This window comes from Pygocentrus nattereri, chromosome 9 (genome assembly GCF_015220715.1).
Source record: "Pygocentrus nattereri isolate fPygNat1 chromosome 9, fPygNat1.pri, whole genome shotgun sequence".
NCBI classification, from domain to species: domain Eukaryota; kingdom Metazoa; phylum Chordata; class Actinopteri; order Characiformes; family Serrasalmidae; genus Pygocentrus; species Pygocentrus nattereri.
The window spans coordinates 45,675,085-45,691,555 of record NC_051219.1 but is presented as its reverse complement, the minus strand read 5'-3'; the positions used below and the strand labels follow the sequence as shown (position 1 = coordinate 45,691,555).

At 41.1% G+C, this 16,471-nt stretch overlaps 1 protein-coding gene across 1 annotated transcript in view; it reads right to left on the bottom strand.

The window, feature by feature from the left end:
• Positions 1 to 13,777: 13,777 nt before the first annotated feature.
• edn3b (endothelin 3b) overlaps positions 13,778 to 16,471 on the bottom strand; it is a gene marked incomplete at its 5' end in the record, with an annotated part of 20,411 nt that continues 17,717 nt past the window's right edge. The window contains 2 exons of the mRNA XM_017715912.2: positions 13,778 to 15,903; positions 15,996 to 16,162. Coding sequence (XP_017571401.2) covers positions 15,857 to 15,903; positions 15,996 to 16,162 — 214 coding nt within the window. The remainder of the gene's footprint in view (positions 15,904 to 15,995; positions 16,163 to 16,471) is intronic.

Sequence of the window (16,471 nt, the reverse complement as noted above, 5' to 3'; positions counted from 1 at the left end):
ATATAATATAATATAATATAATATAATATAATATAATATAATATTTTTTTCTGATTGTTAATCGTAGATAATAAGTTTAAATGACACGATGCACTGTCAGTATTAATGCTCTGTAAGTACTTTTACCGTACTACTACTACGCTCTTGTGCACTTTTAGGGTGTTAAAGTGTTTATTACTACATCACATTGTTTACAGAGAAAAGGTTCTTAGAAGTGCTTGTTTAGACTTTTTATAAAAAAGTACTAAATGTTTCCCAAAACACAACAAAGTATATCTCTACGGTCAAATTACTGGTAGTATTTACCCCCAAGACTAGGTTTTCGTTTTCAATGGAGCACATACTGTAAGCTCTCCCCACCACCACTAGATGGCGACATGATCTTTCCTTTCACCCTGAATGGGCGGCTCAGTAAGCGAGGCCACTGCTTCTGCAGCTTCCAGTCAAATTAGTTTAAACTGCAGGCCTATTTTCCTTATTCTAATAAATCTCAGTAATTTTTCTGAGATAATTCGAGATATTTTGCGTTTTGAAATCACATTTTTCACCGAGGAGGTTCTGTTGACCTCGCCTGGGCGGTGTTGCTAGTGGAAGTCTTAAACCGTGTGTGATTTGCATGAGAGTCCTAAGATCTGCCTGAGAGCCTCAAGAAAAGTTGTGGGTGTTCTTGGATGCTGAAGCAGAATGTGCTATATTTCTCCATCGCTCCACAGGTTTGGCAGAAGACGGCTGTGCTCCACTGTGGGGTCATTCTCAGAATGAGCGCTCTGGGTTTGTTCGGCTTTGTAATGCGGTAAATAGAAAATAACTCCTGGTCAGCTCAACATTTTCATTACCGGCTCTGTTTTCAATCAAGGCTGTCAGAGAAACTGAACCGAACGCTGTTTACTGTGTGAGCAGGGTTTTAGCCAGAAAGCCGCTGCATGTTTCACATCTTCCTCGACCTCAAACACGACCTTCACTGGAGTTGTGTGTGTGTGGGTGTGGGATGGGGTAATTACCCAGGCGAGAGGCCAGAAATGGCAGCATGCAATCCCAAACACAAAATGAGAAGCCAGTGGTGGCGATCAAGGTCATAAGGATTGAGCACTTTCTGGGGAGACGGGGAGAGAAGGCCAGGCCTGAGTGAAGGCAAAGCCGAAAGGAAAGTTGGAAAGGTGAACAGGAACACTGCGGGGAGTGGAGATGCGTCTCGAGTGGAGACGGGGAACATTTTGTTTGGTGTGAAACTGGCAGCCAGGGATCAGAATGTGATATTGAATCCACGGCTCCGTGTTCAGGTGCTCCACGGCTTCAGTACACGTGGAACGTATCAGTGTGTTGAATTAGGGGTCCTAGCTCTACGGTAGATGCCAGCTTGATTTTCTTCCACATCATGTTTTAAAAACAGAGCTATTTCTTAATATCTGGACCAGGCCGTTTGAACAGTGTATATACACCGACCAGGCGTAACATTCTGACCACCTCCTCGTTTCTACGCTCATCTTATCAGCTCCACTGACCGTATAGCTGCACTCTGTAGTTCTACAGTTACAGACTGTAGTCCATCTGTTTCTCTGATACTCTGTTACCCTGTTCTTCAGTGGTCAGGACCCCCATGGACCCTCACAGAGCAGGTACTATTTGGGTGGTGGGTCATTCTCAGCACTGCAGTGACACTGACGTGGTGGTGGGGTGGTGGGGGTGGTGTGCTACTGTGTGTTGTGCTGGTACGAGTGGATCAGACACAGCAGTGCTGCTGGAGTTTTTAAACACTGTCTACTTTAAACTATATGGTGAAATATGGGTGAAGAATATGTACCACTGGTCTTGCAGGTTTGGTATACTGTAGCTGAAACCCCAGTTTTGCTCTGTAGAGAATTGTGAAAATGGCAATATCTGCACTTCAGAAACAATATTTACCAGTAACAGTAAGCGCAACTTCGTCCAAATGGATTTGACACGCAGACCCTGGAAGGAACTTTTCAGAGACTGAAGTTTTCTAAGATGAATCACATTAGATGTCCAAGGTTCTGCGGCCAACATGACTACCAATACAAAACGGTACTGTAAACAAAACGCTGCTATTAATAAGGAAAAAATAAGTTCAACTTATTTAGCACCTTTGTCAAACCCAAAACATCAGTGAGGAAAAGAATGAAAGTGCTGAGAGAAAAAGGGTCGTTTTTAATGGAGCCTATGAGGGAGAAAAGTGGGGGACATTTAAAGTTTAGAGGCCGTGACGCTGAAGGATCTGCGTCCAATAGTGACCAGTCTAAATTTGGGGACCTAAGTGCTCAGGCAGGGCAGGTAGGGTGCAGGAGATCAGCTAAATAACCTGGCGACAGCCCATGTAGAGGACTGGATACAAAGCAGGACGGGTAACCAGTGTAACTGACAGAAAATTGGGCTTTAATGAGCCGAGAGGGGATTCTAGCAGCTGAGCTTCGTAAACACTGAAGAGTACGGATAGTTTTGTGAGTTAACACCAATGAGAAGGGAGTCGCAGCAGGATGATGTGAAAGCCTGGACCAGAGATTCAGCGTCTTTCGTGGAGTTTATTTCATTTGCCTTTGAGAATTTTAGAAATGTTACCTGAATTAAGCTCGAAAAATAAAAAGTGTGGACAAATATTAAAAATAAACTCATTCTTAGTAAAACCACAGAACAAAGACATCTCATTCCTCCTGACTGTCCACCACAGAACAGACCCAGAAGCCTATATTCATTACATGCAGGCGAAAGATCTGCGCATAACATACAAGCCTGGTTGCAGTATTTGATGTGATAGTGTTGGAGGGCCCAGGGATCTGATTCATATTTACATATGCATAAATGAGGCTATTATGCTTACACTGGTATCACAATATTACACTACTCTTTTTCTCCGCTCATTGTCCATTTTATCAAGGTGGACTAATCAAGTGGACAGTGAGTGGACACAGTGTCTGATCCACTCATACCAGCACAACACACACTAACACACCACCACCACCACGTCATTGTTACAGCAGTGCTGAGAATGACCCACCACCCAAATAGTGCCTGCTCTGTGAGGGTCCATGGGGGTCCTGACCACTGAAGAACAGGGTAACAGAGTATCAGAGAAACAGATGGACTACAGTCTGTAACTGTAGAACTACAGAGTGCAGCTATACGGTCAGTGGAGCTGATAAGGTGGACAGTGAGCGTAGAAACAAGGCAGTGGTCAGGATGTTATGCCTGATTGGTGTATATTCGAAGCTAGAAATATCCACCGTGCAGCATGAACAGTAACGCTCTTCAACAAGTTGAGCTTAATGACCATCTGACCACATTCAGTTTCTATTCTTTACTAAATAAACCTAAATAAATCCTTGTGAACATTCATTTGTGTGTGGTCAACAGTAGATGTGATGGAGAGAAGAGAAGACTAGGCAGAGGAAGAGAGAACGTAGAGCAATTTAAGCATAAGAGTCCGTCTCCAGTCCTGCAGGGCCTCTTTACTGCACCCTTCTGCTGCATTTCAGTGCTGTCTGCCCTCAAGTGTATATGAGATTGTGTCCCTGAATATTGTGCCTATCAACAGGTTGATGACACTTTGCCTTCATTTGAAATTCCTTGATGCTACTTTTCATTAAAGTAAGAAAGAATACCTGTAAAGCTTTGTGTTCACAGTATTTGCATTTACGGAATAGTAAGACTTGTAATAATAGGATGTAATAAGTCTGGTGTTTAATATTTAACCTTTGCACTGTACTCATAAGCTGAAGTTCAACAGGCCTACACTCTCACTTTTAGAAATACAGGGTGATTCAAAAAGATTCATCCGATTTTCAAAGCATCATATTTTTACATTCGGGAGGCGCTGAGGAACCAATCACACTCCAACTGTAAGAGGGGGTCATAGAGTTTCTGACTGGCTCCTTCAGTCTGAGAGGAGCTGAGACCCCTGAGCAGAACGTTCTGCGTTCTCCACGTCAATAAGAGTGAATCCGTCAGAACTGAGCAGCGGGATTTTCATCAGCAGTGAAGCTCCAGCAGCTCAGAGCGTTCGGCGCTGGTTCCACAGCACTGGATGATCTCCGAAATCCCACTGAAAGAGCCGTGAGAGCAGCGACGCCCGACACGCTCAGTCCAGTCTGGGATGAGTTTGACTGTGGTGTTGATGTCGTCCGTCCAGCTGGAGGAGGTTCAGACTGAGACCTTGTAGAACTACATAATAAACTTTATGCTCATTTAAACCATTTACAGCTCACTGCACTGATCTGGAATGATGTACAGCTGAAATAAATCATTTTGAAATCGGATCAATCTTTTTGCTATTGCAAAGCAAAATCTGTTTTCCTGAATCATAGATACCCCTGTCCAACCTACAGCCACTAAAGGCCTCTATTAATGTTATTAATACACTGGCTTAAAATGTAGCTCATTAAAAATAGGTACTTTCATTTGGGACACGCCCTACTCCTGTCTCCTTTGGTTTCCATGGGAGGTCACTATCCCTAAACAGTGGTCTAGCCAGAAAAAAAATGCCCATTTCTGGAATGTCTTGAGATCTGGACAGTTAATCTCTCCAGGCCCAAAGCCCAGCAAAAAAATGTAAGGGGCATGCAGCAAAAGATTATCCTTCTGCAACAAACATCAGCAATCTTCAACAAAACCCCTTCCAGTGCCTTCCAGCTTCCTGGGCTGGCATAGCCTCCTTTTTCCTCCCTTTCTCCCTTTCTCCCTTTCCTTCCTCCAGAGGTATGTGGAATAAATGTGAAGCATTCAGTGGAAAACATCCTCGTCTTCTGGCCTCGGCCCATCATCTATGGCTCACATGGATCTTAAGCACTTGCTGGGTTTGAGGAGGAATGTTGGTGGGCAGGCTTATTGTGTATTGTCTTATCCCAGGGAGATGGTGTGCAGGCCTGATCCCAAAGCGCAGTCCCTAAGTAGGGCAGTTCCCAAGCAGCCATGTCACGGTTTGAGGTTGTGGTTAAAGCCTTTGGTCAAGAACAACAGGACCCTCTGTCCAGAGCTGTAAAAGAGAAATCATTCTTAGCCTGGTTTTAGGATGAACTGGCTTCTCAGGGAATGCTGCTCGTTTTCTTGCTGTTTTAAAATCCACAGGATGATATAGAGCGAATGAGGTGCTGCACTGTTGATCTGAATATCTATATAATGCACACATAACATGTCGCTGTTGTCAGAATAAAACCTCGTATCTCCAAAACTTTACAGGAGAAGGAAAAAGCATACTTTACTTTTAATGCAAGTCAATATGTAAATAAACTTTGACTTGACTTGATCTTTATTTGGAGGTTTGGGTTAAGGCCTCAAGGGTGGTGCGAAGCCAAAAGTGCTTTTGCCTGATTACAAGCTTACGTACCTTCTGCGGTTTCGTGTTGCCTGTCGCGGATGCTCCACGTGACGCTACGACTTTCTATGATAAGTTTCATGACTGCTGGTACATGATTTTTTCACACTTCTAACAACGGCAACGTTTGAGTTTGGAATACTGCCACCATTTAAGGTGGAGCGTGAAAATCCGACCAAGAAGCTGGAGAATAGGAAGGCAGCTTCCGCCTTGGAAGCCTAAATATATGATAACCTGAGTGTTTTGCTGCCAAAGCCAAAGCTCCTCAAAGTCATGCATCTTTGATTAATGGCTCACCTCTTCTTTACCGACCAATCACAGGCAAACGAAGCCTTCATGCGACATCTGCGGTTGTTTGTTTTCTCCGTAATTACGTCATATTGTTCACTAAAGCCAGGCGAACATCGTCGGCTGAGGACTTTAGGCTTCTCAGTTCCAGTGAGGGCTAATAATAATGCTACAGCATACACATACATATGCTTCCAAGCTTGTGACGACAGTTTGGGGAAGGGCTTTTCCTGTTCTAGCATGATTGTGCCCCTGTGCTCTATAAAGACATGGTTTGAGGTTTGGTGTGTGATGTGGAAGAACTGCAGTGGAACCCTGACCTCAAACCCACTGGACACCTCTGAGATGAATTGGAATGACAATTGTGATCCAGGTCTTCCTGTCCTTCTTGACCTGACCCCACAAATTCTCCTTTGGCTGAAAGGGCAGAAGTTTCTACAGACACACTCCAAAATCTTGTGGAAGCCTTCCCAGAAGAGTGGAAGCTGTTACAGCCTCATGTGGACACATGGTCTTCATGTGTCCACAATCTTTTGGCCATAGAGTGTATATCTGAGTGTTCACACACATGTAGAGTAAACTCCTCTTCTATCTACTCCCATCTACTTGATGGAAATGCGAGAGGGATCAATACTTGAGCTATCTCCCACTCCTCGTCTCGTCAGGATTGCAGGTCAAAAGCTGGACTCCACCATATGGGATCCAACAGGCCAACAACTCTAATGAAACTTGACTTCATCTGCCTGTCTGATAGGTTGGCAGAAGCCAGCTCACATCTGGAGTCTGCCCTCCATCTTCAAGTGCCCCCTCAATACTTGCCAATCCAGGATACATAATTTACACAACAAAAGATTTTATATTCAAGAAACAGATATTGGAAAGAAGCTAAATTATTTGCCAGAGAGTTTTAGATCAGACATACCAAAAGCCGGCCAAGTAATTTCATCCTGCAGAGTCTGATATGTGCCATATGCTCATCAATCGCATTTAATGATATGACTCAAACGGTTACCATTCAGACCAAAACAACGTTTATTCATCATAAAATTAACCCTTAGACGTCGCCAGCTAAAGGAGATGTTAATATTTTAAAGAAAACAAAACAAAAACGGCCTCACCTTTTACTGCATTCAGGATTATTTGCAATTGCTCCAATTTTCTGCGGTGTTTACTGCGTTTTTTGCTTTGGCTGTAATTGAGCACCATTCTGAAGCATATAAACTCACAGAGACAGCCCGGCTACAGAGCAGCCTCCACACGGCACTCCACACAAAAACTCCACATAAACTCAAAACTGTCCACCTTTTGGAAGAGTTTGTACACAGATTCATTTAAAATATACAGTAAATATCATATAAATAACATATTTAAAATGTATCTTTCTGAATTTTCCAAATTGGAAAGCCTCTTTTTTTTTTTACTAATCATATTTATACCAACGCAGATATTTCTTTTCTATGTATTAAGGTCAGAATGCTCATTTGCTTTAGATGCAGAACTTTACTGAAGTAATTGTTGTTTGGATGAATTTAACAGACTTTTAACAACCTTTAAAACGAGCGCCTCTGTTACAATTAACCCCGCCTATGGGCTGAGCTGTAACAACTATACTCACGCAACTTTCAGCTGAATTATTCCCAGAACAGTAGGTGCTACAAAAAAATGTTCATTTGTAGCATAAATGTGCAAAAAAGTTGGGACACTGTGCAAAATGTAAATTACAAACTAAATGCAGTGATGTCCAAACAATTTAAATCAGAGGTCACTAACAGGCGGACCACAGTCCGAGTCCAGACCCAGACGGTATGCTGTGCGGACCTGGACCTGTAACCGATAAACTATGGAGAATTATTTAATTTTGATGGGGGTGGTCCTGTTTTAATCGACGTATCATTTCTAGTCATTATGGTACCAGTTTAGAAGCCTTAGACTCACAGACCAATCGCCTGCGTTTTAAGTATCACATGTGACGCTGCTCAGCCAATCAGATCTGTGCATTACGATGAGCTCTGAGACTCGAGTCAGAGACGCCACACAGGGGAGGGACAAGGAGAGAAACAGCAGTCAGAGAAGAAAGTGAGTCAGAGGGAAGTTATTCCACATGACGTGATCTAAAAAGAGGAAACTGACAGTAAATGTTGGTGAAATCTGACCGAACTGGACTTTATTTGATCTGATGTTCAGTAAATGTTGGTGAAATCTGACCGAACTGGACTTTATTTGATCTGATGTTCAGTAAATGTTGTTGAAATCTGACCGAACTGGACTTTATTTGATCTGATGTTCAGTAAATGTTGGTGAAATCTGACCGAACTGGACTTTATTTGATCTGATGTTCAGTAAATGTTGTTGAAATCTGACCGAACTGGACTTTATTTGATCTGATGTTCAGTAAATGTTGGTGAAATCTGACCGAACTGGACTTTATTTGATCTGATGGTCAGTAAATGTTGGTGAAATCTGACCGAACTGGACTTTATTTGATCTGATGTTCAGTAAATGTTGTTGAAATCTGACCGAACTGGACTTTATTTGATCTGATGTTCAGTAAATGTTGGTGAAATCTGACCGAACTGGACTTTATTTGATCTGATGTTCAGTAAATGTTGGTGAAATCTGACCGAACTGGACTTTATTTGATCTGATGTTCAATAAATGTTGGTGAAATCTGACCGAACTGGACTTTATTTGATCTGATGTTCAATAAATGTTGGTGAAATCTGACCGAACTGGACTTTATTTGATCTGATGTTCAATAAATGTTGTTGAAATCTGACTGAACTGGACTTTATTTGATCTGATGTTCAGTAAATGTTGGTGAAATCTGACCAAACTGGACTTTATTTGATCTGATGTTCAGTAAATGTTGTTGAAATCTGACCGAACTGGACTTTATTTGATCTGATATTCAGCTGTCGACTGTATAAGATGCTGATATTCCTACTCGGCTACTTCAGTAAACAGTATATGGCACTGAGTCACGATGCAAGTTAATTATGATGTTCCAGACTTTTGCTTGAGGAAATTTTCTCTAACTGAAACTTATTGAATTTTAATTAAAGACCCCTGATTTAAACCCTATATTTAATTCAAAATGGTAAAATCAACATATCAAATGTTGAAACTGAGATTGATGTCGGCATCAAATTCAAAATCGGCATATCGGTTTTAAAAAAACAATAAAATCTCAGTTTCAACATTTGATTTGCTGTCTTTGTAGTATTTTCCTTTAAATATATGGTTCAGATGATTTGCACATCATTGCACTCTGTTTTTATTTGCATTCTACAAAGCATCCCAGCTTTTTTGGAAAGAGGTTGTGTAAAAAAATGATTAATCTTGTGTTACGTTGCGCCCTGCTCTTCCCTGCTGGCGTTTGCAGACGTTTCATTTGAATTTGATGAAGTTATTGTTGTATGTTCAGTCCTGTTTTACAGAACGAACACCATTCTTTACATTTGTACCCCATTTTTTCATTGTTTCACCAACAGAAAACTCATCAGAAGTGCAGACTTGAAACTGTTGACGCAGAATAAACAGCGACTGTAAATTGTAATTGTAATTTACTGCAGAACTCACTATGAAATTAAACATGTCATTGAATAATTACATTGGAATAAGGACTAATAAAGGTCAACGATTTCTTACAGTAATCATGTATGGACAAGATGATGTACAACATGGCATCACAAACTAACCAAATGCACACTTACTTTGCTTTAAAGATTATTCATAAGCACAAAAGTGGTGAATTATCAGATTGAGACACATCCTTAACAGCAAATCCAGTTCCATTACAAGCCCTTGCAGGAGAAAATGCCCCAGCAAGAGAGATTGCCGCTCAGTGAGAGAGGCGGTTTAATTGTCTGTGAAATCTGTGCTTTGAGAAGCAGTTAACAGAGCGGTACTAGCATGAGTAGGCCATTAAACAGTGAGGAATGAGGCAGTACCTTATCCCCACACAGCCTACAGAACACTCAAAAAGCACTCAACATTCAGAAAGTTTTTCTTTAAACTGCAACTACTGAAAATACCCAGCCCCAAACCCACTAAGCTGACCAAGTAAGAAAGCCCATGTGGATTGGTTAACCACATTTACAGCTGACTGGCCCCCACACCGTACAACCCCATTTCCAAAAAAGTTGGGATGCTGTGCAGAATGTAAATAAAAACAAAACGAAATGATGTGCAACTCATTTAAACCCTATATTTAATTGAAAATAATACAAAGACAACATATGAAATATTAAAACTGAGAATTTTATTGTTTATTGGAAAAAATATGCCCATTTTGAATTTGATGTCAGCAGCATGTTCCCGAAAAGTTGGGACAGGGTAATAAAAGGCTGAGAAAAAAAATTGTGTAATGCTACAAAAAACACCTGGTGGTTAATACGCAACAGCTCAGTAACATGACTGGGTCTAGAAGAGAGGCTGAGTCTTTCAGAAGTAAAGATGAGGAGGGGTTCATCACTCTGGAAGACTGCAAAATCAAATAATAGTTCAGAATTTTAGAATAATGTTTCTAAACGTAAAATAGCAAAGAACATTAGTTGTTTCCATCGTCTACGGTACATAATATCATTAAAGACTCTATCTAAAGAAATCTCTGTCTGTGAGGGACGAGGCTGAACACCAGTATCTGCTGGCCGTGATCTTTGGGCCCTCAGGCAGCACTGCATTAAAAACAGACATGATTCTGTAGTGGAAATCACTGCATGGGCTCAGAAACACTTCTGAAAACCACTGTCTGTGAACACAGTTCATCACTGCATCCACAAACGCTGTTAAACTCTAAAACACAAAGAAGAACCCAAATATAAACAGGACCCAGAAACACTGCCACCTTCTCTGGGCCTGAGCTCATTTACAATGGACTGAGGGGAAGTGCTGTTAAAGAAGAGGTGATGAAACACAGCAGTAAACACTCCCCCGTCCCAGCTTTTTTGGGTGGTGGTGTTGGCATCAAATTCAAAATGGGCATATATTTTTCAATAAACAACATTTCTCAGTTTCAACATTTTATATGTTGTCTGTGTAGTATTTTCTTTTAAAAATATGTTTTACATGTTTTGGCTATCATTGCATTCTATTTTTATTTACATTCGTCCCAACTTTTTTGTAAATGGGGTTGTAAAATCCACACTGGTGAATTAACACCAGTTCATTCCTGTACATTTATGTACAAAAACAATACTGTAAAATTGGCAATATAGTCAAACAAAATGGACATTTTTCCTGCACCAAAACAAGGTCCTTTTGGCCAAAACAACAAGGCATTTTGAGCTTGAATGGTGTTGCAGTGGCTGCAGAACATAACTCCTAGTTACTCAGTCATGTGTTGCGAGACCTCCCCTGCCTGTGGGCCTGTTCACACATTGCATATACATGGTTTTTTGATGGGCAGATCATCTTCGGATTTCACTTGACCACATGAAAAGCCAGGTGTAGGCATTGTAATCACATTATGGTCAGACTAGTGAAACCACATTGAGGTGCATCTTACAGTTAACAGTTATTATGAATTCACTCTTATTAAAGTGGAGAATGCAAAATGCTTTCTGCTCAGGGGTCTCCATCCCCTCTTAGACTGACCGTCAGAAACGCTATGACCGCCTCTTTCAATTGGTATGTGATTGGTTCCTCAGCGTATTGCAGTTGTAAAACTATGGCGCTTTGAAATTGGATGATTTTTTAAAAATCACCCTGTATAATTTCAGCTTTCTGGACAAAAGACCTTAATTCATGTGCCATTGGTCAGACTGTGAATACGAAGGAAAGCTGAGAAAATGAAGACCGAACAGCATTTTAAGGAAATTAGAGATGAAGTTATAAACATGCACAAGATAGGAAAAGGCTAAAAATAAAATATGCAAATGTTTGGATATCCCAGTGAGCACTGTTGGATCAATTGTGAGACCACTTTAGGCACTGCCTAGACAAGGCTGTCTCCTAAAGCTGTGAAGGTGCATCAGTTAACAATAACAAGAGCTCTGCATACAACTGGTCTCTACAGAAGACAGGCTGCTAAAAAGCCATTACAGATGAAAAATAACATTAAAACACGTCTGGGGTTTGCCAGAAAGCATGAGAATGGCCCAGCTAAACTGTGGGATAAGGTTTTGTGGTCAGATGAGACACAAAAGGAGCTACACCATCCCAGCAGTGAAGTATGGGGGTGGCAGCATCATGTTGCATGGACGCTTTTCCTCAGTGGGGACTAAGATTCTTGTTAAAATTAAGTGACCCTTATTAGTCCCACAACAGGGAAATTTCGCCTCCGCATTTAACCCATCTGTGAAGTCAAACACCACATACACTCTAGTGAACACACACACTAGGGGCATTTAGCACACTTGCCCAGAGCGGTGGGCAGCCCTATCTGCAGTGCCCAGGGGGCAGTTGGGGGTTAGGTGTCTTGCTCAAGGACACCTCAGTCATGGACTATCAGCTCTGGGGATCAAACCGGCAAACTTCTCATCACAGGGCCGGTTCCCTAACCTCCAGGCCACGACTGCCCGATGGAGGGGGCAAAATACAGAGAGACAAGGTGTAAGAACTTCTCCAGCCTGCTGAAACATTCAAATTTAGGAGAAACATCAGATCTCAATGCAGTCGAGAACCAGTGGCAATATTTGAAAATTGGTCCATGAGTGTCATCCAACCAAGTAACCTAGAGCAAAGCTTGGAGGACAACAAGGTGAAAATCATTTCCAAACAGCTTGCAAAGCTACAGAAACCCATCCCAAGAGACTTAAAGCTGTTATTACAGCAAAAGGTGGTTCTACCAAGAACTAATCTAAAACGGTACATATGCAAACAGCTTTTTTCAGAGCTTATTGATTTGCAATGGAACTACTGGCTGAAACAGTCTGTAATCTAAGCCATATTCGCAACAGCGTGTTTGTCATTCGATTTCTTTCAGATCTTTCTCATTTGAAATACATTTCCAACACAATTCAAGTGGAGATTTTGCTGCGTAGCAATGTTTATTTATTATGAACAAAGGTGGCATTCTGGGTAAAGTTCATCAGTTCATCAGGTTCCATCAGTGGATAAACTCAAGACCCAGTACTTGCATGGATATTTAAAAAAATGACATGAAAACTTTACCTCAGTGTAAATAATGATACATTAATATGCTTACAAGTACAGTCTCCAGTCCTGTACTTGTTAAAGCCTGGACCTCCACAACGGTATTCGGTCCACCATTATACCTGTCGAAAAGAAACTGTTGCTATTGTAGCTGTAGGTCTTGTGTGAAAGGTAGAAGAAGAGACAACATAAGTCTGTCAATAAAATAACACAAAACGAAAAATAATACATGGGCTCCATCATAGGAGATAAAAGTCCGTTAGGAGTTTTAGAGGAATTTTCCGGTTTTATTATAGCTCATTGTTGATCTCTCTGAACTGGCTATTATATCAGTTAACAGCCAGATGATCCTCAGAGTCATGATGATGTATAAGATGCATACACACTTACACAAGTTAGTTCCGGCCACACAAGCTGACTGGTTGAGCAGTGTTCCTACCGTGCTGTTATTTTGCCATAACATCACGTTTTTTCACAAACACTGCATCACTCCACTGAGACGCTGTTGCTAAGCAACGACTCTGGCAGCTGTAGGAGACGCTCAGGCCGTTTGAACGTTTTTACTTCTTACTCTGCCTCAAACAGAAAACGGACACTGTTAAGACCACATCTGACCGACAGCCGATTTGGTCCGACTCTGAAGACGAGACGACGCTAAATTCCCAAACTGTCGTCACCACTGAGCAGCTTTTCAGTCGGCAGCTGTGACAGAAGAACAGCTGAACAACCTGGAATCAGCCAGAAATGAACCCAACACCATTCGCCAAACTAAACGGGCTGTAAGAAGCTTCACAGACCGGCTGGAACAAAACAACATTAATACTGATCTGGAGAAACTGACCAAACTGAGCTGAACCTGATATTGGGGCAGTTTTATGGCTCAGTCTATGCTTCAAAAGGCGGGGCTTACAGCAGACTGAGCAGCGAGTGGGCGGAGCTCGTTACTCTGACGTAGCAACAAGCTGCTCGTTAAGGAGCTCTAATTAGGAGGAAGGAGCTGAACATTAAAACATATTAAACACCGCGTTCACGGCCAGTTTATTCATTTCTTACTGTATTTATTTAACTGCTGTATTAAAGCAGTAGAGCACTCGAGGAGGGAGTTATCACCAATAACATCACGGCTGAGATGATCTACGGACACCAGATCACAGCCGGGATGGTATTTCACGATCACTCACGCCCTCTGAGTTCTACTGCTTAAATGATGTATAAGTTTGTTACTGTTTGAGCCGCGATAGCTGGACATGCCGTAAGGAACAGTCCGCCTTCAAAGAGGGAAGTGAAACAAGACGCATGCTCACAAAACATTATACAGGTCAAATTACCCTGAAGCTTCACATGAACGCTGAGGTCTACTGTTGCTTTGCTATACTTACCATTTACATTAACTCATTATAAAGTCAGACACATGATGACTTACGTTTACATTTGATTCACACTGTCTGTGTTTACATGCAAAGATCTAGATTTAGACTGAGGTGTTTATACTCACTCTACTCAACAATCTGCTGGAAAATCTGTTGTTACCATGACAACCAGCATCACGCGAGTCCAGTCAGAGTGAGATGAGCAGCAGTGAGCAGTGATTGTGTTTTTAACTGCTTTAAAATGACGTCAGACTCAGGAAAACGTCCTTCACACGTTATTAAAGAATCCCTCTGGGTTCTATTACTTAGTTATAAGTTTGTTACTGTATCTGCCACTAGTAGCTTGTCTCACTTTGACTGAAATCTTTTAATAATAAATGTTCAAAACAAATTTTAAAATATTCTTTGGAGACAATTTACTTTTTTAAAGGAAGGCAATTTTTAAATGAGAAAAAGTACTTCATAGCAATTTTGATTCAGGTGCATTTTAGAGAACAATTCAGAAAACAAGGCTACACTGAAGTTCTATCAGACACAAAAGGGCAGAAAGTGTTATGTAGATCATCACAACACAGTCGTTATGTATTTATATTAATACACATGTGCTAGTGGCTATGTACTTAACCTTATGTCCTTGTAACGCATGACGGTGTTACGGGATCATGACCGTGAGCCTGCATGTCACATCAAAACCATGTATTTCCATTTTTCTTTCATTTTTGTCATCTTTAATATTTGCGTTTTTCAATTTTAAATAATTTTGAATGATTTTTATGTCACAGCATTACATTATGTCAACATTTCATAATAAACGGATCAATAGAATCAGTTCGAAATAATTTGGGATATAATCTTTTTTACACTGACTCACATTAAACATTAAGAGTGCGTTTGTCTTCTCCTGTAAAGTTACCCTTTTGGAGACAAACGTTTCGGTTAGGAAAGCAACAAAATGTTCAATGGACAATAAAATGTGGATATTAACAGAAATGCTAATAGTTAAAATAGTTAAAATATCTTTAAAACTAGTTTCTAGTACAGCTATCAGGGTTTCTCCAGGTATTAAACCACGAAAATGAACAGATAAAAAAAAAAGATAACTAAAATGAAGCTGGGATGAAAATATAAGTTATAAAAACTTATTTTAAATGCTATTGTTCTTTTACGGGTTTTTTGTCGGTATCATTATTAGATACAAAAGATATACAAAGATTACAAGTATACAAGGATTATAACACAAGATTTGATGCACATGGTCTTCTCTTTTGAGCAGAGGTGTTTCAAAAACATGACGGGGGGAGGGGGGGGGGCACTGAAGTTAATGTATGTTATACATTTTTGTACAAATTATAGTTTCCTCCAAGATGTTTGACGTCCACCATTTCACCCACATGCAGTAGTCTTCACCCTTTAGTGCGTTTGTTTTCAGGTAGCGTCTACTGCCCATAAAACTGGTTTTGGTATGTGGATTAAGTGATAAAAACATTCCAAAATCTCCTCCATGAGGACTGGAGCTCAGGATGATGAAACAAACATCTGTGGATTTTGGGGGCCACTTCCTTTCCGACATAATTCAGCCCAATGTCAGTCCACAGATCACCCGGGAGTTACATTCAGTGTTCAGGTCTTCACTTCAGAGTGGACATCCTCCACAATCGTTCATTTTCAGAGAGCTGACCTCACATTCAGCTGTGGGAAAGGCCAGATGAGCCTTGTAGGCCAGTCAGTCCGGCGATCTCAGAGGTGATGAGAGTTCACAGTGGAAGGAAGACCAGAAGCTTCATTTTGTTAACAGTGCATCTGATGAGGCTCTGTCTGTCTTGAGACCTGAGATGATGAAAACAGATTTTTTTTTTCATTGATAACTAAACAATCGCTTGACTAACTGTGCAGGTCAATTCTTAACAGTCGTATATTACCAGAATGATTCCTTTGGTGAACACGTCTTGTTGTACAGAACTTATGACACTGTGCGTCTTTACAGTCTGTACAGCTGCAGCGCTGGCGTTCTGTGCTGACCACACCACTGGAGCGCCTGACCCGCTGAGAGCCGCGATAGCTGGACATGCCGTAAGGAACAGTCCGCCTACAAAGAGGGAAGTGAAACAAGACGCATGCTCACAAAACATTATACAGGTCAAATTACCCTGAAGCTTCACATGAACGCTGAGGTCTACTGTTGCTTTGCTATACTTACCATTTACATTAACTCATTATAAAGTCAGACACATGATGACTTACGTTTACATTTGATTCACACTGTCTGTGTTTACATGCAAAGATCTAGATTTAGACTGAGGTGTTTATACTCACTCTACTCAACAATCTGCTGGAGAATCTTCGTTTACATGCTCACTACAAGTAATCAGATCCAAAATGACGCGCATGGGTAGAG